This window comes from Pseudorasbora parva, chromosome 4 (assembly GCF_024679245.1).
Source record: "Pseudorasbora parva isolate DD20220531a chromosome 4, ASM2467924v1, whole genome shotgun sequence".
NCBI classification, from domain to species: domain Eukaryota; kingdom Metazoa; phylum Chordata; class Actinopteri; order Cypriniformes; family Gobionidae; genus Pseudorasbora; species Pseudorasbora parva.
The window spans coordinates 52,092,998-52,107,015 of NC_090175.1; the positions used below are offsets into that span (position 1 = coordinate 52,092,998).

Consider the following 14,018-nt stretch of genomic DNA (forward strand, 5'->3'; position numbering starts at 1 on the left):
CACATCAGCTTGACGGTGGAGGTTCAGTACAGTCAGGGGAAGGCAGCTGAAAATCCAACGTGCGCAAAGACAACCAGCATCTGCGAACCTTTCCTCGCCTTCCTCTTCAGTGCGCAAAAGAAAAACACCGCACATTGGACACAAATACACACAAAACTGGTCTCCGTGACGGGTGGAAATGGCCCGTATCCCAGTAAAGAAGCTTCTGCTCCTGCTGTGCATCGGGGGATCTGTCCACTGTATGCCAAAATCTTCAGGGAAAAGTAAAAGGCAAACGCAGCAACAAATCAATCTGGACCCGGTCTACGAGGAAGCCAGGAGTTTAGCAATCCATGAAAGTAAGTTCATCATCCAGGGCAACTCAGACCACTGTACATGAAATTGTATAGGAATATATGCTAATTTCGTCTTTTTAACTGTAGATGGCTGCAACGACAACGGTCGGTTTTATAGGATGAATGATGAGTGGGAGCGCCCGTACATGGACAGCACTCTCGTCTGCACTTGTCAGGGGGCTTCAGGGGTCAAGTGTAAATCCAAACCAGCAGGTATCACACTATTGTATTATGAGTTGTGATGCGTTAAGGTTATTATTTATTTTACCTGTGTTTTTCTGAGTGCGCAATAATGCGCAATTACGCACGTTAAATATAACGCGTTTAATGAGTTGTTTGGTTATGTTTAATGTTAATATAAATGTGTAGTATGATGTAAATTGATGTAAATATATAATCATTTTGCCACCTGCAGCCGAGGAGATATGCTATGACAAATTCAATGCCCGCTCCTACCGAGTTGGAGAGACCTACGAGCGACCAAAGGATAGCATGATATGGGACTGTACCTGCATTGGGTCCGGCAAAGGCAAAATTAGCTGTACCATCGCAAGTAAGTCTAAGTCATAAAAAATGAAATAAAAATGCTCACATAAAGCATTTCTTTGATTGCACTATTGTGTACTTACCTAAGAAAGTGTGTGTAATATAAGATAACTACATGGGTTAAGGTTAGATTCAGGGGTAGGTTCAGGGATAGTACCTAGTTATTACCCAGTTATTGTAGTTACTAAAGTAGGTACATAGTATGTACATGGGAACAGGACTGTAAAATAAAGTGCTACTGTTCTATTGTCTCGTTACTAAACTGGTAATTTTTTGTGTGTGTGCACAGATCGCTGTCATGAAGGAGGTAATTCATACAGAATCGGGGACACCTGGACTCGACCCCACGACACTGGAGACTACATGCTTGAATGTGTGTGCCTTGGCAATGGAAAGGGAGAGTGGACCTGTAAACCCGTTGGTGAGACAGTGTTTAGCTGTACATTTGTCTTTGCAAACATTTTGCAGACTAATAGGAATTCAGATAATTCTGTGTAAATATTCAAGTTGTTTGCAACTTTTATTTAATTTCCCTTTTAGGGTTAGGGTTAGGTTAGGTTATGAGTGGTTATGCATATGCTGTATTTGTATTTATTTATTTAACATTGCGTATATATGACCTGTGGATTTAGCTATTATTTGTTTGTTAGTTGTTTTTTTGATTTGTTGCTTGGTTGATACAGTATACAGATGAAACTGCATGTGTCTCTTGTTGGAAATTTGGCATGTTAGCATGCCACACCCGAGTGGTAAGAACAAGATGCTAAGTTTACTGTATCTTCACAGCGGAGCGTTGCTATGATGACTCAATGGGAACTTCATATGTGGTTGGTCAGACATGGCAGAAACCCTATCAGGGCTGGATGATAGTGGACTGCACGTGTTTGGGAGAGGGCAACGGGCGCATCACCTGCACCTCCAGAAGTAAGAGTCATTACATGTCTTTAACATCATGAATTTTGTGACAGACTTTCTAAAAACACCTCTGTGTTGTGTTTGTTGCTCAGTAAACATCTACTTGTTTCTAAGATCCTGTTTTCTTTTTCCTAAAGCACACAATTTTCCCATGTCTCCATTCATGACTTTGTAGTTATTTACATGGCACACCCTTATTACATAATTACCAATGGGTTCTACAAGCATCCTGTAGCTGGCTGGGATGGATTATGCACATGGAAAATTACAGTGTGCACTTTGCGGGGCTATTTAAGTTGAAGTCTTGCAGTGAAAAGAAGTGGTGTGGATGAAGAAATACTAATATGATTTTGGCTTCCTTCACCTGTTCGGCTTGGAAAGTGTCGGAAAACACTTAATAATGGGTCATAAATAAAGACAATCCACTGAAGTGTGATGGTGTGGAAGTGTTTCCTAAACAAGCTTGTGCCAAGCATGACCATCTTAAGAGATGGGGTGGGATGAATGGATTTGAGGAATGTTTCCACGTTTGTTATGTGCCACATCCCCTTGACTACATGTTTGGCATTGTTTCATCGTCTTTCCAGACCGCTGTAATGACCAGGACACCAGAACCTCACACCGTATTGGTGAGACTTGGACCAAAACCGACTCCAATAGAAACACTCTGCAGTGCCTTTGCACAGGCAACGGTCGTGGAGAATGGAAGTGTGACAGACACTCTGCTTCCCATGCACAACCTGCCATTGGTAAGTGTACAAAATCTAGTAAAAATGAATGGATTGAAAAGACTTGGAAGCATCATTGTATTATTTTATTACAATTCTCCACACTTTTTAATAAATTTTTACATGATGACAGACTGTCAAATAAAGGTGCAACATTTGTTAAGCTCTAGACCAAATTTGCATTGGGTGATATGTAGCATATATGTGTAGCAAACCAGATGTTCATTACATACTGTTGTAAATAATGGGACCAAATGGGAATTCCAAGGATTGAAGCATGGTTTTAAACCAAAACTAGATCTTTAAGCACCTAGTTCCTAAATTCCCAAAATTAGGATAAATGCCTCTATACGACATTAAAAGTAAACTATTAAAGTTCCTACTGTAATTTCCATGTATAGGAAACAAGCAGAAGAAAATTATTCCAATGTAATACAAATTAAGATCTGATAAACATTGCACAATGTCTAGTAGGACTCCAAGAATCAAGAAATAACCAGAATGTCCTGTAGGAATTTCAGTAGGATCATAGAATCATACTTCCCATGATCCCAATGGGACTTATTCGTAATTTCATTAAAAACACCAATAGGACCCTTTAGACATTTTATTCCCAAAAGGCATTTTTTTTTTTTTTTGGTCAAAGCTTTAACTGCATTTCTCTGCTGTCTTTGTGACTAGGTTCTGGCTCTTCTGTGGCTCATAAAGTTACAACAGTGATGAACCAAATCAACGTCCTGCCTGATCTTCTTGAGGAGGGTAACTGTAAAACCGATGCAGGTGTGTCCTATTTCAATGGAATGAGCTGGATCAGAACTCAGGGCAGCAAGGAGATGCTGTGCACTTGTGTTGGAGGAGGAATCAGCTGTGAGGAGCAAGGTGATGTTTAAATTCAGGGATCCTGGGGTATTTTGTACCCTATCCAGTAGAGTTGTCAAAAGTGAGTGTGTGAATGCAATGGGCAATCAGAGTACTTTTGACAACTCTGCTATCCAGTATGTTATCCATGTCATAGAATCTTTACATCCATGTTTACTTTAAGACCTGGTTGAGACTTGAGGTTATGTGACCAATAGCTTCAAGTCATTTCTTTCCCATTTCTTGTCCTCTTTCTACTGTCTCTGCATAAAATGGCAAACACTTTAACTTTTGTGCATTTGGCATATGAGTTTTACAATGTAAAAAATGTTGCTGCAATTAGTTATTACAACTTAAAATTCAGCATTAGAATAAGTCATAGTATGTTGTTTCAACTTAAAGTAAGTGTTTGTGTTTGACTCAAAATTTTAAGTTGTTAACTTTAGTTGTTTAGTTAAGTTGGATATTTAAGTTATCTCAAATTTTAAGTTGGAGCAACTTTAATTGAGAGATATCCTAAATATCTAAGTGAAAGTTCACTAAACTTTTGAGTTAACTACAATTTTGAGTTATACACTAACACTGAAAAAACACATTATTATTTTAATGTAAAATGTAAGTTTTGATAAATAATTGCAGCAATAATTGTTTTTGCTGTGTACCAGTTTGTACGTCGCTGCGAACTGAACCCATGACCTTGGCATTGCTTGTGCTATGGTCTGCTGTTTGAGCTATAGGACCTAAAACAAACTGTTTGGGCCAACCCATTGACCCTTATTCTGTACCCATTGACACGCACTGATTATCTCCCCAAAAGTTGGGGGATGAATAAAGATTTTTTTTTTTTTAAATATTGGCAGGACATGAAACCACATTTCTAATGATTGAAACACCCCTGGTGCCATTAATAATGTTGCCCTCTCTTTGATTTACGCAGATGGACAGTCCGGGGTTTATGGTGGCAACTCTCTTGGGAAGCCATGTGTGTTCCCCTTTGTTTTTAGGGGGAACACCTACTACTCCTGCATTTCTGAGGGCCGAACCGATGGGCAGCTATGGTGCAGTACCACCTCTGACTATGACAGTGATGAAATGTACTCATTCTGTACCGGAAAGAACCGTAAGTGCATCTCAGATCCTCTTTCTTTTGGTTCCCTGCATAGACCAACTTGTCCATACTTGAATACTTGTCCATACGTGGCCAAGCCACATTTTATTGTATTTCTAGTAAAGCCGGTTTACCAAAGACTTACCAAAGTTGACCAAAGATAAAACATGGTGGCCTGGTCTTTTCACTAGTAAAGTAATAGCTCAAGATTTCACTCTTGTTCCTTACTTTGGTCTTTCAGAGCATGTGACGACCCGTGGAGGAAACTCTAATGGCGCTCTGTGCCAGTTCCCCTTCAAGTATAATGGACGCAACTACACCGACTGCACATCTGACGGCCGTCGTGATGGGATGAAGTGGTGTGGGACCACTACAGACTTTGATGGAGATCGTAAATATGGATTCTGTCCCATGGCCGGTGAGAATGTTTAATTGATTTAGATCAGTTTTTTTTCTTTTTGAAGTTGTTAACTTTTCCCCGCCAGCAGTTTTTTTTTAAGTTACCAGCCATCATCAGAATTTTTTATCATTTTCACAACAATTTCATTGTCCCCAGATTATTTTGTTGTGAATATCTGAACATGCAATATATCAAAATAAATAACAGAGCCTCTGCTTTTAAACATAAAATATGTTTTATTTTAACTTTATGCATTCTTTTTTTTTATAAAAAAAAATTATTCTCATCCTAGGTCAACATTTCATTTAATTTCATTAACATTAGGCAGTTTTGATTTATATGCTGTTTGTTGGTTATCACGTTGTTTTGCATATGAATATAATTACATTTAATATTGCTTGTTTCTGCATCTTCTTCGCATGTGTTTTGATCAGGAGATTCAGTACTCTTTCAGAAGATATGACATAGCGCCACCTTCGGAAAGCCGTGTTTGGTGGAGAAAGTTTTACTAAGCAGTTCCCCCACAGCAGTATTGGCTTTGTATGCTAAGATATAAAGTTATATCCTCTAGGGGTAACAGAGGAAACTGTTCCTAAATGTGGAAATTTATGAACAGCTTAGAAATAAAATTTTAAACTGAAACTTTGATTATACTGTAAATACTGGAGGATTTCAGCCCATGGCTGCATAAAGATCACATTTTTCACTCAGTGTGCCAGTAGGCGTATAACTGTGGGTTGTTATCTGTTAAAATTTACTGATTCTTTTTAATACATTCAGCTGAAGTCAGGTTTTATAGACAGTAATAGATTTTTTGGCCTTAATTGGTCATTTATGTGCTCGGGCCATGACACTCAGTGGCCTGCAAATGAGTTCTCAAGCTGTATTTAAGAGCCATTAAGGGAGTTCGAGTTTTTAAGACCATGTAATGCGGTACTGATTTGTGGCTCCACTGACTGGATCTATGGGTTCCGCCCCTGTCAGGGTTTTAAGCCTGGCTCCACTCCAGACCAGACATGGTTCCTGGCTTTGTTCCAGGGAGAATGAGATCAGAATGGACAACGAACATTACATGCATTCAGAATAGACGTCCTTGTTGAAAGTATTAATGCAATCATAAATTCCCTTTCTTCGTTTTAATCCAGCTCATGAGGAAGTCTGCACTGTTAATGATGTCATGTACCGCGTGGGTGACGAGTGGGACAAGCGCCATGACACACTTGGTCACATGATGCGCTGCAAGTGCCAGGGCAATGGACGCGGGGAGTGGAACTGCATTTCCTACACTCAGTTCAAAGGTCATTAGATGTTCTAAAATACACACACACACAAAAGTAGTTCTGGACATGACAGATGACATACAATAAATACAAAAGATGTCATGAAAATTCTTGCCTATTTCAGACCAGTGCGTTGTGAATGGACAGACATATGACGTGAACGAGACCTTCGATAAGCGCCATGACGAAGGCTACATGATGAACTGCACATGCTTTGGCCAAGGCCGTGGTCGCTGGAAATGTGATGCCATCGGTAAGCAGGCATTCGTTGCTATGTTCAGCCTTTTGTTCTGTTTCTTTTTCTAACCTTTTTCTCAAAATGTTAGAACTTCCCTTTATACGTTCAAAGTATCTTACAACATGAATGGTCATGTTTCCTTCAATTCAAATCGAACAGCCGAATTTTAAACAATAGTTTTTGTAAACATGTCAGAGTTGTAATGAAAGAAAGCTTGTTTTTACTTTGTCTATACAAACCATTTATTATTTGTCTTTAGACCAGTGCCAAGAACCAGAGACCAAGGTGTTCTACGAGATTGGCCAGACATGGAACAAGGTCATCCAAGGCGTCCCGTATAGATGTTCCTGCTATGGTAACGGCATTGGAGAACTGGCCTGTGAGCCTCTGCAGTCTACTGGTAAGAGATCGCACAACTTTAGACCCCATTCATAAATGACCCAGCTAACAGTGGTTAAAAATTATGTGAGATCAGTTATACTTTATTTTAGGGTCTCACTATTATCTATGACTTTTGCCTCAATAAACGTCTAATTACTGATTAGTAATAGTTTGTAAGGTAGTTGTTAAGTTTAGGTATTTGGTAGGATTAAGGAATATAGAATATGGTCATGCAGAATAAGGCATTAATATGTGCTTTATAAGTAATAATAAACAGCTAATATCCTAGTAATATGCATCATAATGAGTTAATATTGAGGATTGTACCCTAACATAAAGTGTTACTGTGAATTCAAAGGCAGGAAGCAGTACTGTTGATGCCAACACTATATTAGCACAATTTTGTCTTAAAAAGTGGTGGTGCTTTTTATGGCCTGTTTTTTATTTTAAACCTAAATTTTATCCATAGCGCATGGCTAAAATTACTGCAACTCCATATATAATATTCAATTGCTTTTATGCTGATTTCATGTAATCTGTATACTCCATTCATGACATTAGTATATTTAATCTTAATGTGTAAATGGAAAGTATTCTCTTTACTTCATCTCGTTAATCACAACGTAAGAGAGTGCATGCGGTTTCAGAGTGTGTGGGTGCTGTGCACATACTAATGACATTAACTGTTTACAGATTCAAACAGATTTATAAATCAGGCCTGTCTGGTTGGCACAAATGCATTTTGTGTACATGTATGTACATGTTTAAGAAAGATGGATTGGAGATTCTGTTTCTTTGTATTTTACGCTTGCCGTTTTCTGGTGGCTTTTAAAAAGTGATGAGGAAAAAAAATCAACTTTTGGCAAAAAGTAGTAGGGGGCATGTCCCACCCGGAAATTACACCTATATGCAACAGTCACTTTCCCGCAATTACCCTCCTTTAACTTGACTAACACTTGATTATGCATGTTTGTTTTTCTTTTAAAAGCCTCAAATGGTCCCACTAAAAGAGCTGTCACCCATCGTTTACCAATCAACAGCCTCTTTGAAATTCAGCAGATCAACCCCCATCTAACCTGTCTACAGGGGAAACATTAACCATTTGAAGTTGGCAGATAGGACAGATGTTTATGCCATTTATCCCAACAGAAGATGTTTACCAGAATATTTTCTAGAAAGTACCATAAAAGTAGTCTATATGATTTGTCCACTGCTGTATTTTTTCACGTCTTCTGAAGCCAAATGACAGCTTTGTGCTAGATTTTGATACAAATTTTAGTCGTTATTCATTGAAAAGGAATACCTTTAAACAACATTATAGTTTTATTTTAGCCTATGGTTATGACAAACTTCTGCAAAATACCAAGTGTGATTCTCAAACAGCATTTATAGCTTTTAATACCATGGTTTGATGTTCAGTTGTGATTATTTGCAACCAAATGGCCTGTAGGAGTAGCAATAAGAACTATAAGACAAGTTGCCGTTTGTTAGCAGACAGCAGTTGGCCTTTTTTGACGAAAGTGTGAGCTGTTTTTTTACGACCTTCACAGAATCAAGAAAAGGACAGCCACGCTATGTACCTAAACCATCTGTAAATGATTGTCTTTAACACTGTATATTGAACGGTGTGCTTTTGAAGGGTCAATGTGAATGTTACCATCTTCTCGTTTGGTTTTGACACCACAAAGGCCTGTGTATTTTCTGCCAGAGGTGAAAGGGACATCAGAATTGTTCAAAATGACCTCACCACGCTGAATTGCATGCAGCTGTTAACCAAACTATGTGAAAGCCTGGGGATAATAAAGGGTAATGTGGTGCAGAATGTTATGGACAGGTGTGATTTTTAACACCGCACCCATGCAATCATCCTCTGGACTGTTTAACTCCCCTCACTTGACAAACTGGGGTCATTTTGTTCTATTTTCAGACATCTGGCCAGACAAGAGATTTGATTGTCTTATCCAAACTTCTCTTCTTAATGTGAAACAGGCTGTTTTCAAATACTTCTCGCTCCTTTTCTTTGTTTTTCCTTTTCATTCACTGTGAATGAATCACCTGTTTCATCTGCCATGTCATATTAAACACAACTGCAGTGTAAATGGCCTTTACGATATGAAACTAGCTAAACAGTAAGTTAACAATCATTATTTGTTTATCCTCCTCCTCAAAAGCTCCTGTTCGGGTCATCATCACAGAAGCTGGAAATCAGCCGAATTCCCATCCCATCCAGTGGAACCCTCCGCCATCTGCCCACATTACACAATACATCCTCAAGTGGAGAGTCGTAAGTCTTTTTGTTTTGTACTTCTGATCTGTATTTTTTTGGTGATTATAGTTTTAGTGACAATTTATGTCGCTAAAAAAGATTCCAGCGACATCGATTTTTAAGCCGGTTTCCTGGAACGAGAGACATTTTGTCCCTTCAGAGAATGTTTGTGTACCTCTGTCAGCAATGGATGATCACTGATGTTAAAAGTGCAGGATGAGATTTCATCACACACAAACAAGCCACAGTCCTTGAACTTAAAAACACACATTTACTCTTCACTCTGATACAATGAATCACGGATTTCAGTGGAAAGTTGCAAAACTGTGCATGTTTTCTTTTTCTTATTAACTAAAAGAAAGAGGCTTTTATATATACTGTATATATTTGGCATTTAAATGGAAATTTATCTTAAGTGGGACAATATTTAATTTTTGCAGGTCAAAATACATTAAGAAACAATTAGTCTTATATATTTTGGAATATATATTATTTATATGTTTCCTAATGTTATTTTTTTGCGTTTCCGTTTGCTCAAATGGCAATAGAAAAAGTCCACTATAGCGTTTCCACTGTAAGGGTGGATCGCCTACGGTGGTTCTGACTGCAGGGTTGCCGAACGACTAAAGAAACGTTATCAGCGTGATGGTAGAAAACTGTACATTTCTTGTCTATAACCACCCACTGCAACTTATACCAACGACGGAAATAAGCGCAGTTACAATAGCAAAATATGTGGGAGAGCGTTGCTTTAATGTGACTATATTGTATTGCAATAGGGAGCACTTCAAAGTCAATACCAAACCAAAACTAGTTAGCAAATCATTTATAATTGAAAGAATTTAATGACAAAATCCGGTTATGGTTACACTTAAAATAGTTACAAAATAGATGAATGAGATGATAAAACTTATACCATTAATCGTACCCAGCATGTGTAGAATGTTACCTGAGAGATAGGGAGAGATAGAGAGAGATAGAAAGATAGAAAGAGAGAGAAAGAGAAGAGCCAAAGAAGGCCCTAGAAGAGACAGCCAGAGAAAAAGACAGCGTCAGAGGAAAGAGACCTCCAGAGAAAAAGAGAAGACCTTCAGAGGAAGAAGACCCAGAGAAAAGAAAGACCTTCAGAGGAAGAAGACCCAGAGAAAAGACCTTCAGAGGAAGAAGACCCAGAGAAAAGACCCCGAGCAACAGTTGTAATCTTCTTTTATCTCTCCCTTGACCATGTGACTGAAACCCTGAGACATTCGAACTGACCAATCAGACCAAACTTCCCCCACTGTACTACAGGTGTGGCACCATTTGGCCTACAGGCCCTCAACATCTCTTTGTCTTTAGGAATCCCAAACAGCCCCACTGATAAGAGAGAGGGGGGTGAAACACAGTAAAACAAATGTCTTTGTTCAAAGAAAAATATCAAATATCTTTGAATATTTTAGATTCTTTCAGTCCTCCCATGGCACCTTTGGCCACGCTCATAAAGTGTCCAGAGGTGACACAGAACACAAAGACATTCTTCCAGTTGTGTGTAGATGTCATCTTCAGACTTGTCGTCCAGAAATGTTGAAGCAGTTTGCCAGTTCGATCTTTGTTCTCATTGCAGTCCTGCATGGGAAGGCTCCATCAAATGGTGTTGCATCCTTCTTTGATATGCAAAACGTCCATTGAATACCTCACACCTCGAGAGAACAGTCACTGAAGGTTAGAGCAAAAGCTTGTCCCTCTTTCTGAGGACACAGGATGTGAACTTGTCCAGCAGGTATCCTGTGATTAAAAGAACATATAGCACAACAAAGAGCAAAAGCATACATGGCATTTGTCATTGGTCAGAAGTTTGATATGGTCAGATTTAAATGGTCTCTGGCAATAAGCCCTTAAATCGACATACTTAATAAAGTGGTCAAGGTTGAGAATAAAAGAAGATCTCACAAGCTCTTACATTGTTTCTGGAAACATTAAAAATAAATTGCATTATAACAAAACAACAATCATTGCTGGTTTTAAACCCTTTTTTCATGTATCAACAAAGTATTCAGTGTAACCGAATACAGAGATTCAGTTGAATGGATGTCCTAAAACATTGTTCCAAGTCAAGTGGACAAAATTCAAATAATCAAAAAAGTTCAAAATCAAAAACATTGTTGCAAGTCAAATGGACAAAATACACATTCAAATCAAATTCATTGTTACAATACAATGATGAAATAAATGTTTGCACTTAGGTAAGAATGAGAAATACTAACGTAAAGTTTGATATTTAACTTGGTGAGACAAATAATAACTAACTGAATTAGTAAATCAAAGAAAAACAAAACAAACAATAACTGGAAGAAATTCACAGTTATAATACAGTCTAGATGTAAATAATTTTTTATGAGGCAGATGTAGATTTGACTTTGTGTGTGAAGATCAAATCTATGTGAATGCATTTAGCTGTGGCTATGTGTGTATCATGCCCAAACATGGTGAGGAGGGTTTACAATTGTGATGCAAATTTGGTCCTGTTGAACAGGCAGCCAGCTGAGATTGTGAGTGAGGTGTGGTTGGCTCAACATATCCCCCCACCAATGTTTGAGTTAGAGGGCATGATAAAGTGCAAACGTCAGAGTGACTGAATCCTGCTGTGATGAAAGCATTTTCATGGTTAATGCAATTGTAAATTACACTGTAGCCAAAATGGCAATTCTATGCTCCTGTACATGGTTTTACTTCAGCTATATGAAAAATAGCAGAGTTTTCCACTTAGGAGACAAACAAATTCAACATAGAAACACATGAAACTTAAAATTGCTTTACAATTCAAGCATTAACGTTATTCCAATTTTCACAAGATACATGGCCTAGAATGCATAGCATCTACAACCTTTATCCTAAGTGTTTCATAAAACACTTACAGTAAAGCAATCATGTGTTTTAAAGGACGTGCACAGGGGGGTTGCTCAGGTTGCCCGGGCAACTGCCCATATGCCCTTCTCGACTCACGTTGCCCTTCCGAGGTGGAAAAAAAAATTAAAAAATCGTACAATGGATGCAGAATTTCACGTAGGCCTAGATGCAAAAAAAAAAAAAATCGCAAAGCCTCATTCACTTCCATGTTCGGGTACCCGTCCGAAAGTGAAAGTCAAGCAATTGCTTGGGGCCCCGAGCTGGCCCGGGGGGCTCCAAGACAACGACAGGTTAAGAATAAAATGCAACGACAAACTGCTTGAGCGCCCCTTTGATAGTCTATGCAGTAAAGTGCAATGACACTGTTATCGGAATCCCCCTCAAGGGGGCCCTCTCAGTCGTCGCTGACAGCAGCCACCCAACCACGCGATCTCTGCCGGCAAAATACAAATCCTCCTCGGCGATCATGAAGCGGAATTATGCTTTAGGAAGCCAGAAAAGAAAAAAGAGAAAAAACAAGATAGTGGTAAGTGATAAATTACACAATATAAAATAGCTCTATTTGTACAAAAATGGTGTAATTTAGCAGCAGGTAGGCTAGCAAAAATATGTTTATGTTAGCTAACGTTACCTGCCTGACGGCAAATGCTGCTTGCAACGAACAGTTTTGTGCAACTTTTTTTTTTGAACGGACGGAATATGGTTACATACTGTAAGATGTTTTTTAACGGGATAAGGAAGACGCAGATCTGTTCCAGAATAACTGTTTATTGTATTTAATGAGATAAAATTGCTATAGCTTTGTAATAGGTTTTGATGAAAGTGGCATAGCATGCTATACTAACTATTTTTATGCTATGCATAAATAACCTGGAATAGTTAATATAGCATTAACTATTATTATAAACATTATTTAACCAGAAAGAGGCAGAGGAACATGATTTTTTTTCATATCTTATCTTAATGTGCTAGTGTCGGGATATATGGTAGTAACAGTTTATACAAACATGATATTATTTTTATGAGTTACCAATGGATCTTGAACAGTTACTTTATTCTGTGTGGCAATTTTTACACTGTTGCATTTTGAAGTACAGTATCAGGACAACCCACATGTTTTACTGGTACTGTTTATTAACTATTTAACAAGGTATTATAGTCATCTGTTGCAACTTTATAATAATCATCCAGATAATGTTTATAGACAGTTTACAAACCAACTAGTAACCCTTAATAAAGTGTTAGGAATATTTGGTCTGTCTATCTATGTAATGTTTATAGATGTTTTAAAAATGGTTTCTTAAAGTTTTACAAACATTTTTTAATCATTACCCGCTTATCTGTAGAAAATTAGCCATGTCCATTTTGCTTGGGGCCCCCAAATTCCTTCTATCCGCCTTGGCTGAGCCTGCATGAGCGGCACTAGAAGGAGATTGTCGCGGTTGTCGGGTGAGACTTAACGTTGTCGGAAAGGTATAACAAACGGACGATCATAAACTGTTGATGGCAGTTAAATTAATATTGTCTTTTTTTATTAGACTATTGATATTGACTGGTTTGAGTTCTTTATTGGTATAGGCAAGGGAAATGGCCTCAAACGCACCATAATGCAGGAAATCACATCTACGGAAAAAAAAAATTCTTGGGGGAGAAACCCCCAGACCCCCATGCAAAAAAATGGCCCCACCTATAATATTTTCCTCAGCAGAACATAAATACCACTAGGGGGCATTGAAATAATAATGATAATGGAAATAACAATAATATGTAATTGGACAGATGATGAGGGGGGGGTTTCGGTTGGGGGGGTGCCCTTTTTTAGGTCAGAGCAACTGCCCCTCAAAAATCCTGTGCACGTCCCTGAACTTAACTAGTCTATGTGTATTTATTAACACAAACAACTATAATATGTGTTCAATGCGCACAATGCATTGGTACAATTACAAATTTGAAAATACAAACAGGATCATTGCAATTTGGATGTTTAACTATTAAACTCACTGCTATTAGGCTGCTAGCCCACTAGCCAGTGAGGTTAATAGTTGAAGGCCTTGCATGAACAATGCAGTTAACTCAC

General features: G+C 38.3%; 1 protein-coding gene across 2 annotated transcripts in view; it reads left to right on the forward strand.

Moving 5' to 3' along the window:
* fn1b (fibronectin 1b) overlaps nucleotides 1–14,018 on the forward strand; it is a 33,564-nt gene continuing 19,546 nt past the window's right edge. For both annotated transcript variants that reach the window (XM_067442213.1, XM_067442214.1), the window contains exons 1-13: nucleotides 1–338; nucleotides 423–548; nucleotides 751–888; nucleotides 1,171–1,302; nucleotides 1,668–1,805; nucleotides 2,384–2,545; nucleotides 3,206–3,403; nucleotides 4,320–4,502; nucleotides 4,732–4,908; nucleotides 6,036–6,188; nucleotides 6,295–6,423; nucleotides 6,668–6,808; nucleotides 8,961–9,073. In XM_067442213.1, the coding sequence (XP_067298314.1) occupies nucleotides 179–338; nucleotides 423–548; nucleotides 751–888; nucleotides 1,171–1,302; nucleotides 1,668–1,805; nucleotides 2,384–2,545; nucleotides 3,206–3,403; nucleotides 4,320–4,502; nucleotides 4,732–4,908; nucleotides 6,036–6,188; nucleotides 6,295–6,423; nucleotides 6,668–6,808; nucleotides 8,961–9,073 (1,950 nt within the window). In that variant the 5' untranslated portion in view covers nucleotides 1–178. The remainder of the gene's footprint in view (nucleotides 339–422; nucleotides 549–750; nucleotides 889–1,170; nucleotides 1,303–1,667; nucleotides 1,806–2,383; nucleotides 2,546–3,205; nucleotides 3,404–4,319; nucleotides 4,503–4,731; nucleotides 4,909–6,035; nucleotides 6,189–6,294; nucleotides 6,424–6,667; nucleotides 6,809–8,960; nucleotides 9,074–14,018) is intronic.